The following is an 18,773-nucleotide window of genomic DNA, read 5'->3' on the forward strand; positions in this document are numbered from 1 at the left end:
TCAGGAATCATTATAAGATCCCGGGGGCATACCCACGCAGACAGAGGGACAAAGGGCTGTTTTCATTAGTGGTTCCACCCGAGCTTGCCTTATCTCTCTCACAAGGGGCTGGTGATAGAATATAGTACTTTCTTTCAAGATACAGTGACACAGTAGGACTCTTTCAGAGGACACTTAAGTAACATACAGCTAGAGCCAAATAGATGTTGACCTTTTGCCTAGTCATACCCTCCTGGGAATTTATCTCCAATAAATAATTCAAAAGAAGAAAACAGGCTACATGTATAACAACAGAAATTCTTATAGCAGCATTGTTTACAATAAAAAACCTGAAGCAACCTAAATGTCCAAGGGCAGAGATCGGATGAGTAATAATGGCATAACAATATAAGGGGATGTCATGCTGCTGTCAAGAGACAAATATGACAATATAGAGAAAGAGCCACCTAATCTAAAATGAAAGCATTAGAATGCAAAATTATGTTGTGTTAGAAGAATTAGGGTTTTGGAGTTAGACAAATCTGTGTTATTATATATATGGATTCACACAAATCATGTAACCCAAGTCTCAATTTTCTCATCAGTAAAATAGGGCTAAAGGGGCTGAGGTTGTATTTTAATGGTAGAGCGCTTGCCTAGCACTTGTGAGGTATTGGGTTCCATCCTCAGCACCACATAAAAAGAAATTGTGTCCATCTGCAACTGAAAAAAAAAATTAAGTAGGGCTAAAAACATCCATCTTTCCAGGGTCATTATAAGAATTAAAGATGATATTAACCATATGGATAAATTTTTGATAAACCGTGGATAAAGACAATAGGGAGTGCTAAGAAATAATCTTAAATTTTATGCGAGGATATGGGACTATTTGAAATGAATTTGTTTTTATGTCTTAAATGTAATATTGGGGCTCAGTGGGAGAGTGCTTGCCTGGCACAAGTGAGGCACTGGGTTCAATCCTCAGCACCACATTAAAATAAATAAATAAAATAAATAAAATTATCATGTCCATATACAACTTATTTTTTTTTAAGAGAGAGAGAGAATTTTATTATTTATTCTTTAGTTTTCGGCGGACACAACATCTTTATTTGTATGTGGTGCTGAGGATCGAACCCAGGCTGCACGCATGCCAGGCGAGCGCGCTACCGCTTGAGCCACATCTCCAGCCCCCAACTTAAATTTTTTTAAAATGTGATAATATTTTCTCCTTTATTCCTCCAGTCTTAGAAGTATTCATTCTGGGGGGGGGGGCTGGGGTTGTGGCTCAGTGGGAGAGCGTTCATTTGCCTAGCACATGCAAGGCACTGGGTTCAATCCTCAGCACCACATAAAAATAAATAAATAAAATAAAGATTTAAAAAAAGAAATATTCATTCTCTGTATGTAAGAAATATGTGAATGTAGCCTAGAAACTTACCACCAACCCCTGTGTTGAAAAGGGTGTTAGATCAGTGCTTCTGAAGTCAGCTCTGGAAAAATACAACATAAATACCTGTGAAAAGGTGGCTCTGTTAGGTGCCAGGGATTCCCCTCTCCATATATGTGTATGTGTGTGTGTGTGTGTGTGTGTGTGTGTGTGTGTTTGTGTGTGTATCTCCATGGACCTTTTTAAAATTTTTATATACTTGGTGCTGAGAATCAAACCCAGTGCCTCACACATACTAGGCAAGCGCTTTACCACTGAGCCACAACGCAGCCTAGGGACTCCCTTTTAAGCACTTGGAGGCGGAGGTCTCCTTCTGAAGTCTTAAAGTATGTTCTCATGTTCAGTTGCCTTCCATCTACCTGTTTCAGAATCCTAACAGAGCTAGATTTATGAGAAAGAGGGATAGATAAGGGGATAAAATGAATATTTTGCTTCAGTTGATACATATTGAGTATGCTGTTCATGTGAAGCACATATGGATAGATATAGACCCAGTCAGTTGGAATATGTTTGAAAAATCAGGCTTCTAGAAAACCTCTTCTGAATCTTCTAGAAAACCGTTACCAAGAGGCTGGGGTTGTGAGTCAGTGGTAGAGCGCTCACCTAGCACTTGTGAGGCACTGGATTCGATACTCAGCATCACATAATAATAAATAAATAAAATAAAGGTATTGTGTCCATCTACAACTTAAAAAAAATTAACAACAACAAAAAACCTCTACCAAGACACTGTTGACATAGAAAAGGGTATTTGGTAGGTTATCATCTATCCATCTTTCTCCATCCAGGATTGGCCCAGAGATAAGAACATAACCCATTGTAAAGTTTCATTCTAGGTAGGTAAGAAAATAAACCAAAGGTGGGTCCCACTGAACTTTCAGGTAACATGGTGGAGAAAAGATCATAACTCTTTACACTTGGAAAAGCAATACTGATCTTTTAATTCTACTGATGGAAAACGAGTTGTGGCAAAACTATGTTCAAGGCTATTTCTGCAAAGCTTTGGGTCAGTTACTACAAAAAAAATTCTGGAAAACCTTGTTCTTCAACTTGGCAGTAAAACAAAGATTATCTCTGGGGTTATACCAAATTCCCTTTAATTGATTGCTTTTCCTCCCCATGCTCTGCCTCCTAACAGCCAGAGATACCACTGATGAAATATTCAGCATTGGGACAATACTTGATGTATAATTAAATAGGATGCATTGTGCAGTTCAATTTTATAGACCTTTAATCTTCAAGATGATAAAACTTCATGTAGGGAATCTCATAAGCAAAACCAAAATATTCTTGGAAATACTATCCTCCTTGGAAAAAACTATATAATCTTGAATGTGAATAATTACTAGATAGAAGACATTTTTTAAGTTTTTTTAAACTGGTGCATTATAATTATACATACCAATAAGATTTATTGTTATATATTCATACATACATATAACATAATTTGGTCAATTTCATCTCCCCAGTACCTCTCCTTTCCCTTCCCTCCTCCTTCCCTCTGTTCCCTTACCTTTTTTCTAGTGGTCTCCTTCTATTTCATGGGATCCCCTGCATTTCCCCCTTTTTCCTTTCTAGCTTCCACATATTAGAGAAAACTTATGACCCTTGACTTTTTGAATCTGTTTTTTTCACTTAACATAATGCTCTCAAGTTCCACCCATTTTTCTGCAAATAACACAATTCTGGGTTTTTTTTTTTTTTATGGCTGAATAAAACCCTGTCATGTATATACACACACCACATTTTGAGAAGAAGACATTTCTTAAGCATGTCTATGTCTATGTCTATGTCTGTGTGTAAGGTGCCAACAGCTTTGTACATTTTCATTTAACCTTCCCAGCTCTGAGATTAATACTTCATCTATTTGGTGAGGTTCCAAGAAATGGAGTAATTTGCTTAAGATCATGAAATAAGCAAGCAGCACAGCCATGAATGGAACTCAAGTCAGAGTCTCTTCACAGTGATTCCTTGCTTTTCCCTAAAATTTTACAGGATTTCTATTGCAAAGCACTTTCATTTGCTATGGCTCAATTTAGTCGCCTAACAATCCAGTGATGTTGATCACAAGAGACAGGATTCTTCCTGGTAACAGAAGTCAGAGGGTTAGGATTGATACTGTGTTCATCCCCATCCTCATTGTCTCAATTACCTTTACTGGATGGCCTTCAATGTGTAGACTCTGTATTAAGCAATTTTTTGGGGGGAGCGGTGGTACTAGGGATTGAACTGAGAAGCATTCAATTACTGAGCCACATCCCCAACCCTATTTTATATTTAGAGACAGGGTCTCACTGAGTTGCTTAGCACCTCGCTTTTTCTGAGGCTAGCTTTAACTTTTGATCCTCCTGTCTCAGACTCCGGAGCTGCGGGGATTACAGTCATGTGCCACTGCTCCCTGCTGTCCTAAGAATTTTATAATTTTATACACTTTTTTCACTTAATCTTCACAATAACCACTGAGGTGGGAACTATTATTATACCATTTGATTGACCAGAAAACCAAGGCACAGAGGAGTCAATGCCTTGCTCAAGATTTTACAATAGCAAATTGGGACTAGAACTCATATATTTTTTTTTAAGGTAAAGTGATCTTTTTTATTGTTGGTAGTTCAAAACATTACATCTATTTTGATATATTTCACAGTTTGATTCAAAAGGGTTATGAACTCCCATTTTTACCCCGTATACAGATTGCTGAATTACATCAGTTACATCAATTACATTTCCATTGATTTACATATTGCCATTCTAGTGTCTGATGAATTCTGCTCTCTATCCTATTCTCTACTATCCCCCCTCCCCTCCCCTCCCCTCCCCTCTTCTCTCTCAACCCCCTTTACTGTAAAACACTTCTTCCACTTGTATTATTCTTTCCTTACTCCTCACTTCCTCTTGTATGTAATTTTGTATAACCCTGAGGATCACCATCCCTTTCCATGCAATTTCCCTTCTCTCTCCCTTTCCCTCCCCCCTCTCATCTCTATTAATGTTGATCTTCTTCTCCTGTTCTTCGTCCCTACTCTGTCCTTAGTTACTTCCCTTATATCAAAGAAGTCATTTGGCATTTGTTTTTTAAGGATTGGCTAGCTTCACTTAGCATAATCTGCTCTAATGCCATCCATTTCCCTCCGAATTCTATGATCTTGTCGTTTCTTAATGCAGAGTAATACTCCATTGTGTATAAATGCCACATTTTTTTATCCATTCATCTATTGAAGGGCATCTAGGTTGGTTCCACAATCTTGCTATCGTGAATTGTGCTGCTATGAACATCGATGTAGCAGTGTCCCTGTAGCATGCTCTTATTAGGTCTTTGGGGAATAGACCGAGAAGGGGAATAGCTGGGTCAAATGGTGGTTCCATTCCCAGCTTTCCAAGAAATCTCCATACTGCTTTCCAAATTGGCTGCACCAATTTGCAGTCCCACCAACAATGAACCAGTGTACCCTTTTCCCCACATCCTCGCCAGCACTTGTTGTTGTTTGACTTCGAAATGGCTGCCATTCTTACTGGAGTGAGATGGTATCTTAGGGTGGTTTTGATTTGCATTTCTCTGACTGCTAGCGATGTTGAGCATTTTTTCATGTACTTATTGATTGATTGTATGTCCTCCTCTGAGAAGTGTCTGTTCAGGTCCTTGGCCCATTTGTTGATTGGGTTACTTGTTGTCTTTTTGTCTAATTTTTTGAGTTCCTTGTATACTCTGGATATTAGGGCTCTATCTGAAGTGTGAGGAGTAAAGATTTGTTCCCAGGATGTAGGCTCCCTATTTACCTCTCTTATTGTTTCTTTTGCTGAGAAAAAACTTTTTAGTTTGAGTAAGTCCCATTTGTTAATTCTAGTTGTTAACTCTTGCGCTATGGGTGTCCTATTGAGGAATTTGGAGCCCGACCCCACGGTATGTAGATCGTAGCCAACTTTTTCTTCTATCAGACGCTGTGTCTCTGTTTTGATATCAAGCTCCTTGATCCATTTTGAGTTAACTTTTGTGCATGGTGAGAGAAAGAGATTCAGTTTCATTTTGATGCAAATGGATTTCCAGTTTTCCCAGCACCATTTGTTGAAGATGCTATCTTTCCTCCATTGCATGCTTTTAGCCCCTTTATCAAATATAAGATAGTTGTAGTTTTGTGGATTGGTTTCTGTGTCCTCTATTCTGTACCATTGGTCCACCCGCCTGTTTTGGTACCAGTACCATGCTGTTTTTGTTACTATTGCTCTGTAGTATAGTTTGAAGTCTGGTATCGCTATTCCACCTGATTCACACTTCCTGCTTAGCATTGTTTTTGCTATTCTGGGTCTTTTGTTATTCCATATGAACTTCATGATTGTTTTATCTATTTCTACAAGAAATGCTGTTGGGATTTTGATTGGCATTGCATTGAACTTATAGAGAACTTTTGGTAATATCGCCTAGAACTCATATTTGTAGGAATGATTATATAACTGATAAAAGTAGCTGCCATTTATTGAGTACTTACCATATGCAGATTCTGCTTCTTTTTTTAAGAAAATTGTTGTGATGTAGTCTGAGATTAGTTGGCACTGTTTTTTCTTAAGTTTTTTTTTTTTTAAACAAGGGGCTAATTCTTTTTTTAAGAGAGAGAGAGAGAATTTTTTAAAAAAATATTTATTTTTTAGTTTTCTGCGGACACAACATCTTTTTTTGTATGGGGTGCTGAGGATCGAACCTGGGCCGCACGCATGCCAGGCGAGCGCACTACCACTTGAGCCACATCCCCAGCCCCCTTCTTAAGATTTTTTTGTTTTGTTTTGTAGTTGTAGATGGACACAATATTATTTTATTTCTTTATTTCTATGTGGTGCTGAGGATTGAACCCAGTGCCTCACACATGTCAGGCAAATATGCTACCACTAAGCCACAACTGCAGCTTCTTCTTCTTCTTCTTCTTCTTTTTTTTTTTTTTTTTTGAGACAGAGCTTTGCTAAGTTGCAGAGGCTGGCATTGAACTTGTAATCCTCTTGCTTCAGTTTCCTGAATTGCTGAGATTACAGGTGTGCACCTCCATCCCTAACTGGTACTGTTCTTTTAATACACACAATATCCCTACAGAGTACTATTATTCCCAGTTTATTGATCAGGAACTAAAACTCAGAGAAAAATAAGAAACATCACCAAGAGCAAATTGGGAAGCATAGAAGTAAGATATGAATGAGGGTTTCTTTAACTACAAGATCCATTTCCCTAGGGTGGAGTTGTGGCTCAGTGGTAGAGCGCTCGCCTAGCATGCATGAGGCACTGAGTTCGATCCTTAGCACCACACAAATGTAAAATAAAAATATTGTGTCCATCTAAAGCTTAAGTATAAATATCTTTAAAAAAAGATCCATTTCCTTAACCACGAGGCTTTTCTGACTCTAGTACATCCTTACATCCTCAGTGTTGGCACCACTTGTTATAAATGTGGGCTCTCAAGCACCACCACAGACTTGTTGAATAAGAAATGTATCTTAATAAAATCCCTTTGTGATTCATGTGCATGTTGAAGTTTGAGAAGCACTGTTCTGCAATACTATCAGCAATACAAAAAGCAGGATTGTCTAGAACAATCTAGATTTGGGCATTCTCAAACATCTGTCCTTGGAAATCAGTATTGAGTTGGGATAAAGTATGTTTTTGGTGCTCAGTTTGATAAGTGATCTTTTCTGGAATTGTAGTTGTATCTTCTCATCTTTTCTTCCATAATTTTCCTTTCTTTTTCAGAACCCAATTTTATTTACCTGTTAGTAATTTGAAAAGATGACAATCAAGACAGGCATAATTGCTTATTGTACTGGATTTGTGATTGTGTGTTTTCCAGTAGAGAATAGTCAAACTTTGTTAGTAAACATTCTTAATTCATATGAGAGGGGCTGGGGTTGTGGCTCAGCGGTAGAGGGCTAGCCTGGTGCGTGCAAGGCCCTGGGTTCAATTCTCAGCACCACTAAAAATAAATAAATACAAATAAAGGAATTGTGTACAACTAAAAGAAATAAATATTAAAAAAAATCAGGGGCTGGAGTTGTGGCTCAGTGGTAGAGCACTCACCTAGCATGTGTGAGACCTTGGGTTCGATCCTCAGCACCACCCATAAATAAAGGTATTGTGCAACTACAACTAAAAAATAAATACATGTTTAAAAAAAATTCACATGACAATTAAGTGCTAATGTCCTTTTTTTAGGGGGGGAGGGCAGTGCTGGGAATGATTCCCAGGGCCTCATGCATGCCAGGCAAGTGCTCTACTACTGAGCCATATCCACAGCTCCTAAGTGCTAATTTTTTTTGGTATTCTACAAAAACCCCAATTTTCATCTACATGAATGGGAGGATCAGGGCTTCAGAATCTCTTTAGAAATCATCTAAATAAGAATTTTTAATAAAACATTATACTTTTCATCTATTCCCCTTCCTCCAACTACAACATTAATAAATATAAATATAACCTACTAGTTCTTTCTAGATACTAGAAATATGAGTGGTTTTTATTTCATCCTTTGTGCTTTCCTGAATATTCATAAATATAAACAGTGAACACTCATTCATTCATCAACTACCTAATGTTTTTTCTAGGTGCTGGAGATATAGGAGTGAACAAGTCAGAAACCCACCCCCACCTCCCACCCAAAACCCAAACCTCTCTCTCTTTTTTTAAAAAATATTTTAAAAATTTTAGATGGACACAATACCTTTATTTTATTTGTTAATTTTTTTATGGGGTGCCTCACGCATGCTAGGCAAGCGCTCCACCACTGAGCCATAACCCTGGCTCAAAACCTTTCTCTTAACATCAGTGTCTTTGGGCCTTTCCTCTTGGGCTGTTCAGATTCTTTGAAGAAGATACTTCAAGGGGAGAGAGGGGAGGGAGGTGCTGGGGAGTGATTTGGGCCAAATTATATTGTTATATTGCATATTGTGTGAATGTACCAATAAGTAATAACAAATCCCATCAGTATGTACACTATAATGCACCGATAAAAAATGTGGGGAAAAAAAGAGAAGACACTTTGAGTTTCTTCTTTTGGTACACTTGATAGTCAAAGATTCAGGAAGTGAACAGAGAAAAAGAACACCCACTATCCATACATTCACTTAACTCTTCCTGTTGAAACAGAGAGGTCCTATTTAATTATCTGGAGAATAAATACTTGTCCTTTTTGCAGGAGGTTGGGGTGGGGTGGGACACTTTAAGAGGACCTGAGGATTTAACTGCTCTTAAAAAACTTTTGAAATCCTTGTTTTAATTCCTGTTCAGGGTCCCTGCACAACCTGCACATGCAGCTCTGCTTTCCTATACTTCCAAAGTAGGCATGGGGCAAGGCGACTGCCACCAATTCCGGATACTTGGGAAAATTGGCAGTATAAATCTGATTGGGTCTGAGCTTTTCTCACTTCGTGTTTAGGATTCAAGTTTCTTCAGGATGCTATCTTAATTAATATTTTCTTTCCAGTTTTCATCAATTTAGTTTTGCTAATGGCTGTTTTTATTATTGTGACTTTATTTTTTTAATATTTATTTTTTTAGTTGTACTCAATATCTTTATTTATTTTTATGTGGTGCTGAGGATCGAACCCAGGGCCTCGCACATGCTAGGCGAGCACTCTACCACTGAGCCACAACTTCAGCCCCTATTATTGTGACTTTATGCTTTTAAAAATCCCTTTACTGTTATTTTAATAGTCTTCTAGGAGGGAACAGAAGTAGATCTCTGTGTTTATCTTCATTAATTAACTCTTCACTTTCTGAAAACACTTTTCTTCTAATTTAATTTAAATTAATTTACTAATTTAAATACTCTCTTCTTAAAATCCAAATACTTAACTTTCCCCTTTTGTCTTTAGAATTAAATATTTGAATAAAATATGTATTTTTACTGATAGATCTTTGGATTTAAGAGGGTTTGCTGTTGCATCCTTAAAGATTTTTTTAAAATATTTTTTTAGTTGTAGATGGGCACAATATCTTTATTTTTATTTATTTATTTTTATGTGGTACTGGGGATAGAACCCAGGGTCTCACACATTTGAGGCAAGCGCTCTACCACTGAGCTACAACCCCAGCTCAAGATTCTTAAGTAGCAAAAATGATCCCTTTTCTCAGCAGATAAAAAATGGGGGTGAGTATATTTACACATATTCAAAATGATGATTATAGAAAGCTAGCTACTGCAGCATTGTTTGCAATATCAAAAGACTGAAAAACCCTAAAGGTCTATCAATAGACATCATATTAAATAAAATATGCCATCCATATGGTAGTATATTATACAGTTAAAAAGAATGAGGCAGATCTTTATGTTCTGCTGTGGAAGTCTTGACATACTCATAATAGAGTATGTATAGTATGCTATCATTTGTTTAAAATACATACATAATCTGTAGTATAGTGTTTCCTGGGAAGGAAATTAGGTGACCGGAAGACAGGGAGACTTAATTTTTCCTTGTACCCTTTGTACTATTTGAATTTTATACCACATTCTTATATCACTTATTTCAAACATTAATTAAAAATATCAGTGAATAATTTTTGAAAGGGTGGGTTCCAGCTTGCTTAGTATGCATGCGGCCCTGGGTTCAATCCCCAGTAGAAAGAAAGAAAGAAAGAAAGAAAGAAAGAAAGAAAGAAAGAAAGAAAGAAAGAAAGAAAGAAAGAAAGAAAAAGAAAGAAAGAAAGAAAGAAAGAAAGAAAGAAAGAAAGAAAGAAAGAAAGAAAGAAAGAAAGAAAAAGAAAAAAGAAAGAAAGAAAGAGTATGGGCTCTATGACCTTTCCTGAAATGACACTCTGGACAACTCCAGTGGAGTGCTCTCTCATTTGATCCTTTGCCCTTTGCTGGAAATTATTCTTCATGGCAAGTCATTATGCATCTCTTTGTTACAGCTCTCCCATTTTTTTTAAAGAGAGAGAGAGAGAGAGAGAGAGAGAATTTTTTAATATTAATTTTTTTTTAGTTATCGGCGGACACAACATCTTTCGTCTGTATGTGGTGCTGAGGATCGAACCTGGGCCGCACGCATGCCAGGCAAGCGCACTACCTCTTGAGGCACATCCCCAGCCCCCAGCTTTCCCATTTTTAAAAGTAACATTAACATTCTTGTACAAAAATTCCACCCCTCCCTTTTTTTGGTATTTGGAATTGAAACCAGGAACACTCAAACACTGAACTATATCCCCAGCCCCCCCCACCCCCAACGTTTTATTTAGATATAGGGTATTGCTGAGTTGCTTAGAGCCTCCTAAGTTGCTGAGGCTGGCTTTGAACTCAAAATCCTCTTGACTGAGCCTCCCCAGCTGTTGGTATTACAGGCGTGCCCCACTGCTCCCATTTTGAATTTTCATTTTTAATTTACTAAGCCTTTTCAGGGTGCATGGGGAATACAACTTTGCAAAGAAGACTAGCTAGTGGAAAATATGTGGCCGAATATAAGGGAGGGAGTAAATGGGAAGAAGCATGAGGCTCCCATCATTTACCAAGTACAGGTTAATTTGGATTAGTGGCCATTTTTTATAAAATGTTAAAAGTCCCTGGAAAGGTAAAGCAGGACTCACAGAACCTAAAAATCAACTAGTCCAAACCTTTATTCCATAGATAATGAAACAGGTCTTGCCTGAGATTTCAACGCAAGGTATCAGGGAAGTCCAGATCCAAACTCAAATCTCCTCTTAAATTCATTTGAGGAAGGAACTACACCGTCCAGCCTCTCAAAGAAGAGGTCTAGCTCGATTCAAAGATGGGATCTTTTCACATAAGACAGGCATAGTGGACTCTGTGCCTGGTGAGCATGTGAGAGAAAGCAGAAAACGGGAAAAGAGGTGGAGGACAAGTTTTGCCTCTTCATGATTGTGTCTGGCGATAGGAGAGTTTGTGTCAATGGAAGTCTTCTGTATTGGCAGAAGCCCGGTTAAAGATAATCAGAAATGGGGTTGGAAGGCTACAAACCTCAACTTCCTCTTCTCAAACCCGGTCTCCCTACTTCAAGAAACCAACTGTACTTTAGTTTATAGCTCTTATTGACCCTTCCCCATCCCCCCTCTCCACATTTGGAAAAAGAAAATTGGAAAAGAAGTATGCAACCCAAAAGAGAGAGTTCATTATTCTCAGGGTATTTTCAGTTGATCCTCAGTATCTGCTGTGTCCGGAAAGTGAGACAGCCATTTAGGTAACCGTGGAGATAGTGCTGTCCTCGGTCTTGTTTCCTTCCTTTTCTTTGCTATTGAAATCTTTCCCTCTGATTTCAGTAATGCACCCCACCTCTGCAGGCGTCTGGATTCCTCAGCTCCTCTCCCTCTTCAAGGGCATTCGTGTAGGGAGCAGAAACACATTTAGGAACACATAAAGCTGTCGATGGACCTTTATTTTATTTTTATTTCTATGTGGTACTGAGAATCGAACCCAGTGCCTCACACATGCTTGGCAAGCACTCTACCACTGAGCTATAACCCCAGCTCAGGAACACAATTTTAACACATTAGTGTGTGTAAGCGTAAGAACGAGTGAGGTTTTTATCCAAGAGGGATCAGTCCCACCTAAGAACTCCGGAGCTTCAGCCTCTCAGCCTCGGGGCTCTGGTGCTCGGCCTCAGCCCAGACTACGAGTCCCAGAAGACCGCGCGGTGATGATGTTCTCCATCATCCTTCCCTGGCTCTCCCGGAGCGCTAAGAGAAAGGTTCCGTGAGCGGCGCACTGTGCGTTGGTTTGTTTGCAACGGCAGTGACGGAGGCTGGCAGCCCGGAGGACTGCAGGCGGGGGCGTCAGGAGGCAGATTCCGCCTCCCTGAAGCACTGGGGGGCGGGAAGGAGGGGGAGTGGATCAGCGGCCGAGGACCCGGCCGAGAAGACACTGCGCTGAGGATATGGAGGGCGACGGGCTGCCATGGGGCAGCGAGCCGGTCTCGGGTCCTGGCCCCGGAGGCGGCGGAATGATCCGCGAGCTGTGCCGGGGCTTCGGTCGCTACCGCCGCTACCTGGGACGGCTGAGGCAGAACCTGCGCGAAACCCAGAAGTTCTTCCGCGACATCAAGAGCTCCCACAACCACAGTTGCCCCTCCTCCCCCACCGGCGGCGGTGGGGCCGAGCCTGGCCCTGCCGACGATGTCGCCGAAACCGGGCTGCAGGCCGGTAAGGAGGACAGGCCTGAGGGAAATAGCAAATTTGAAGGCGAACCTCACCCCTGCCCCTGCCCCTACCCAACAACCCTGGGAAGAGGCGCTAAGTGGGATTTGGGCTGCGTGGCGGGGCCTCGAGGCCTGGGCCGGCGGGATCCGTGATGCGGTGGGAGGGCATCCCTGGGGGAGGGGTACCGAGGGCTCGGGCGGGGACCTGGGAGCCAGGGGCGTCCCGAGTGCAGAAGCCAGGACCCAAGGGACCCGGCTGTGCGCGGGCGGACTGGGAAGGGCGGGTGCGTGAGGAGTGTGGGTGTAAATCCGAGGAGTGGGGAAAGTTGCTTTGAGTTGGAGGGGAGCGGTTGTGGCTCGGAGTCCCAGTTTAGGGATGGAGGAGAGACAGCAGTCAAGGTGTCCCAGAGTCTGAGGAAGCCTCAGGACTACAGCGGTGGGTGGGTGTGTGTTCAAGTATATAAAATGCCTGTACATCCCTCTTGAGGCAGCTCTGTAGAGAAGGAATGTATTCTAATAGGGTTGGGTGTCGCCAAAGGAAACCGTATCTGATGGGTGTCAGGGAATTGCCCAGAGATGTTGCTTTTGCTTAAAGGTGAAGAAGTTAGAGGGAAGGAAGGGATCGCTTTAGTCCTGAGCTCTTGGAGAACTAGTTACTATTGCCCTTGTTTACATGATTCTTTCTGGCATGTCCCCGATGTCCCAGAGCACTTAAAATTATGCATGGTCTTTAATCTTTCCTAACTTCTTGTTTTAAAGTGTTGTTGTTGTTGAACTGGAGGGTCAATTGACTTCTGTGTCTTATTAGGATATAGACTGAAAAGGAGAAGGGACTGGCATTCCACATAGATATTTCAGGGACAACATTGGTTTAATTCTTAAACCACAATGCGTATTAAAATCATACCATATCTCAGGCTTTCTCTCAGATTCTGATTAAATAATTGTGGTAAGGGATCCTATAAATCTGATTTAACATGAAAAGACCCTGAGATTCGGATGCAGGTGATCTGCTAACACTATCAGAAACACGAGTTTAGATGCCGATAGCAAATTTGAACAACTATTATGTTGAGAACTTGCATGAAATGTTTTGAGGTTGTGTGTTAGATCTTATTTTCCCAAAAGTGTGTGTTTAATATCTTGAATTTGAAATTCCAGAATTGGTAATAAAAATGAGCTCCTATCAGTTGCATTGTGCACACACACACCTGTAATCCCAGCAACTGGAGAGGCTGAGGCAGGAGTACTGCAAGTTCAATGACAGCTTCTGCATTTTAGCCAGGCTCTCAGCAATTTAAGGACACCCTGCCTCAAAATTAAAAGGGCTGGGGATGTAGCTCAGTGTGTAAAAGTACCCCTGGATTCAATCTCCAGTGGAAGGGGAGAGCTTGTAACATTCTGATAGTATCCTAAATTATACCATTTCATTTAGTTGGCCTGGATATCAATTATTAAAAGCTCTTATTTACCTTAGGGGATAAGTGGGATTAGGATGATAACTAGCTTTTCTGAAGTTGGGTTTTTGACATCTTATGTCCGGGGATTTGCTGTTCTAGAAATGAACTTGCAGATGGAACTGTTTTCTTTGAGGCTATCAGAAAACAGCTGATAAAATAACTAATGGTTTCGGAGAGGATCCTGGGAATGTGTACTTTCACCTTCTCTCTTAGCAGTGTTTTCCAGCATCTTTCATGCTCAGAAACTTTTCTCAAAGTTTATCTTAGAAAGCTCTCTATTGCTGTTTTATTTTAGTTTAGTTAAATAGTATTTAAAATTTCTTTTAAATTATTATTATTATTATTATTATTATTATTATTATTATTATTTAGTGCTGGGGCTCAAACCCAGGACCTCTGGCAAGCAAATACTCTACCATTGAGTTACACCCGCAGCCAGGCTGTTTTATTTTATTTTACTTATTTTTACTTTTTTCCCATTTTACCATTGAACCCAACGCCTTGCACATAATAGGCAAGTACTTCTGATGTACATTCCCAGTCCTTTTTATTTTATTTTGAGACACGATCTCACTAAATTGCCCAGGTTGACCTTGAATTTGAAATTCTCCTACCTCAACCTCAAGATTACAGGTGTGCACCACCTCAGCTCTTGCTATCTTACGTTACACAACTATTTTAGAATTATTCTTAAGAAAATCAGAGAATAGAGTCACCTTAGGGAGATGGACGTTTTCAAGGCATCTTTGTTGGCTCTTGTTTTTATTTTTTAAAAGTCAACTTAAGCAATACAAATACACCTTTGTATTTTGCCTCATTGACTTTTCTGGTTGACTGCATCATGAACTAATTTTGCATATTTAGCTCTCTTTATCCTCTGGAATCTGTCCATCCTAAATAAAAACTGAGAGGGTGCAGAAGACAAGACTGGGGGCAGTTTGATTTGTTCCATGAGACACTTCCCTTCCTGACAGTGTGGAGGGTCTTGTCTTGGGGAAGTAGAAAACACCAGGGAAAATTAGATGATACTTGCTATGTGTATTTAGGGGTGCCATTTTATCAGCTATTTAGGTAATTATGTTAGGAAATAGAAACCGCTCTGTAAAAGACAACTAGCTCTTGTTCTCTCTTTTTATAGGCTATCTGTGTAAGGTCAATGTCATTCAGAGACTGTCTCAACTTTCTTTTGTGAATGCTGGTTTCTGATTAATAGGAACCTGGAATGTTAAGGAAAGGAACACTCAATTCTTAAGAAACTTCAAAAAAGTTTTAATCATTTCAGAATGGCAGTGACCTTCTGGGCTTGAGGCAGTATGGTATTTAAGCAGTTGAAAATTAGGGACAAACTATAAATTTGAAATTGTTGGACTATAAGGATGGTAACAATAGAAAAAATTTTTGTTTCTTTATATACTATTTATAGTGCCATATAATACCAAGAAGTTTTGTTATTTCACTTTCAACCACAAAGGATTGGGAAGAACCTCAAAATAATACTTCCCTTTTTTTTCCCCCCTGGTACTGGGGTTAAACCTAGAGACTCACACATACTACATCCCCAACCATTTTTAGTTATAGGTGGACACAATATCTTTATTTTACTTTTATGTGGTGCTGAGGATCGAACCCAGTGCCTCATGAATACTAGGCAAGCACTCTACCTCTGAGCCACAACCCCAGCTCCCCAACCATTTTTATTTTTTTATTTGAGACAGAGTCTCACTAAGTTGCCCAGGCTGGCCTCAAACTTGGCATTCTCCTGCCCCAGCCTCCTGGATAGCTGGATTTATAGGCATGCACCACCATGCCTGGTTTATTTCCCACCACCATGCCTGGTTTATGATGTCGAGAATATATAATATGTTATATTTTATTTTATTTTTATCTTTATTTTTTGAATTTTTAATATTTATGTTTTAGTTCTCGGCGGACACAACATCTTTGTTGGTATGTGGTGCTGGGGATTGAACCCGGGCCGCACGCATGCCAGGCAAGCGCGCTACCGCTTGAGCCACATCCCCAGCCCAATATGTTATATTTTAGAAGTTAAACATTTAGAAGTTTAAGAGTTAAAAAGTAGGTGGAATAGGACTCCAAAATGATTTTTTTTAAAAGAGTAGCTTGGTTTGCATAAAAAAAAAATGGAATTGTAAGTGAAGTTTCCTTTATTTAGTTCTGCTGCCCAAATGGGCCTTTTTTCCCATTTTACTATGGGAGATGAGACTCCCCTTATATCTTGATTTTTCATCAGAGGGTTCAGAAGTAATGAGATAAAGACTGAGCACTTCTGGAGAAAGGCAGGATAGAATATTACAAAACAAAAGAGGGAAAAGTGTTTTTCGTGTTTTATGATCCAGTAGAGTTCCTGGTTTTGCAGTTTGTCATAAACCTCTCAATTTTAAGAAACTGGAGTGACTCAATTCATTCCAAAGGAATTCTATTCTTTGTGTTGCCTTCCTTCCATCCTGGTTCCACTCCCTACTAACTGAATGACAAACCACAACTGTGTTTCCCATAGTCTTCATCTGGAGAAGGGAATTTGAATCCTACTTACCTGTAGGATTGTCGGGAGTTAATATATGCACAGGTTTAGAACAGGTGCCATGTAAATATTAGCTATTATTCAATAGAAATTTGAGTTCCTGGGATGTACTAGTCTGTGGGATATATGTGGATAAAGCATAAAAGATGTCGGTTTTGGCTTTGGGCTAGTGGACATTGGTCTTTTTCTTCTATGCTTTTCTCCTAAGAAAGAAAAATAATTATAATTATCCTCACTATAAAATACTTATTTGTTTATGTTGGATGATACATAAAAGAACAAGGTAGACCTGAACTTGGTCCTCTACAAAGGTGTAATCTAATCCAAACTTTATTCACCTGCAACACATAAAGCATGGGAGGTGGTGGGAACCATAATAGGAAGGTGTAAGATTATAGGAATTTTTCTTTTTGGTACTAGAGATTGATCCCAGGGGTGCTTTACGACTGATCTACATCCCCAGACTTTTTTTATTTTGAGGCAGGATCTTGCTAAGTTGCTGAGGGTCTTGCTCCGTTGCCCAGGCTGGCCACCAACTTGGCAATCTTCTTGCCTCAGCCTCCTGAGTTGCTGGGGTTACAGGTTTGCACCACTGTGTCAGTACCAGATTATAGGCATTTTATGTGAATTATAATTCTTAGGTTTTTATAACTCTTTTTGCTTTTGGTTAGCTGATAGCTATGTTTCCCCAATATTCTTCATTCCCTTTTTGGCATGTCTAGTATGAACTTGTTGCCAGAATTTAAAAGAAGGAAAAAAGCATTAGTGCACTTATTTAAAACAGACATTATCTTAGAAAGTTGTATGGATGATAAAGTTTAAGTGGCAGAGCGACACTTGGGGGAGATGCAAAACACTGGGAGAAAGGAGTCTCTTTGCAACCTGGTTTTGTATACCTGCCATCTTTATGGGGCTGAGGGTTGGGGAGAACAGGTTGTGGGGCAAAACACAGAGAAGAGATGGAATTACTGTGTATTCTAGTAGTTTGTGATGTTTAGAAGAGCTGCCTATGAATTATAAGCTCTAGTAGAGATGGTCTTGTAGTTGTAGTTATTTATTTATTTTTATTACCTTAGATTAACAAAACCCCATCTTTTCAAGTATATATGAAACTTTCTCTTTCTCAATTTTCTACCTATGTGGAAACAGCATACAGTGGTTAAAAGCAAGCATGAACATTTAATCAGACCTGAGTCCAAATTTAAATTTAGTGTGTGTGTGTGTGTGTGTGTGTGTGTGTGTGTGTGCACGTATGTATTGATACTGGGGATTGAACCCAGGGGCATTTTACCACTAAGCTACATCCTAATCCTATTTATTTATTTATTTATTTTACTTTGAGATAGGGTCTTGCCTAGTTGCTGAGGATCTTGCTAAGTTGCTGAGGCAGGCCTTGAACTTGTGATCCTCTTTCTTCAGCCTCCCCAGTAGTAGGGTTTATAGGCGTGCACCATCACAAAACTGTGTGACTTTGGCAAGTTACTTAGCCTATTTGAGTCTTTTCTGTATAAAGGAGTGATACACAATGCCACACATTGTGTCATTCTATTTATATGAAATGTCCAAAATAGGCACATTTATGGAGACAGAAAGTGGATTAGAGGTTGCCAGGCATTGTGGGGAGAGGCAGATGCGGAGTGACTGCTGGTGGGTTTGAGGTTTCTTTTAAGGTGTTGGAAATGCTCTGGAATTCAATAGTAGTGATGGTTGTACAACTTTGTGAACATACTAAAACCACTGAATTTTACACTTAAAAAGGCATGGCATTGGAGCTGGGGTTGTGGCTCAGTGGTACAACGCTTGCCTCACACGTGTGAGGTACTGGCTTCAATTCTCAGTACCACATATAGATAAATGAATAAAATAAAGGTCTATCAACATCTAAAAAAACTTTTTTTTTTTTTAAAGGCATAGTGTCGCACATCTATAAGCATTGTGATGATCCCAAGGACTCAGGAGGGAGGCTGAGGTACAAGGATCATACATTTGAGGCCAGCTTGGTCAATTTAGCAAGACTGTCTCTAAATAAAAAACAAAAAGGGCTTGGGGATGTAGTTCCATAGTAAATTGCCCTTGGCTTCCATCTGCCAAAAAAAAAAAAAAAAAGAAGTGGGAGTGGGGAGGAGGCTAATTATATCTTAATAAATAAGATGGGAGTGGTAATGCCAACTTTCCAAAGTTGTGACATTTGGTGACAATGATATTAAAACTCAGGTGTATACTTAGT

At 39.6% G+C, this 18,773-nt stretch overlaps 1 protein-coding gene across 2 annotated transcripts in view; it reads left to right on the forward strand.

The window, feature by feature from the left end:
- The first annotated feature begins 12,137 nt into the window (after positions 1-12,137).
- Positions 12,138-18,773, forward strand: part of Dstyk (dual serine/threonine and tyrosine protein kinase) — a 52,230-nt gene continuing 45,594 nt past the window's right edge. For both annotated transcript variants that reach the window (XM_026387425.2, XM_026387426.2), the window contains exon 1: positions 12,138-12,548. In XM_026387425.2, the coding sequence (XP_026243210.2) occupies positions 12,284-12,548 (265 nt within the window). In that variant the 5' untranslated portion in view covers positions 12,138-12,283. The remainder of the gene's footprint in view (positions 12,549-18,773) is intronic.

Source organism: Urocitellus parryii, chromosome 9 (genome assembly GCF_045843805.1).
Source record: "Urocitellus parryii isolate mUroPar1 chromosome 9, mUroPar1.hap1, whole genome shotgun sequence".
Classification (NCBI taxonomy): Eukaryota; Metazoa; Chordata; class Mammalia; order Rodentia; family Sciuridae; genus Urocitellus; species Urocitellus parryii.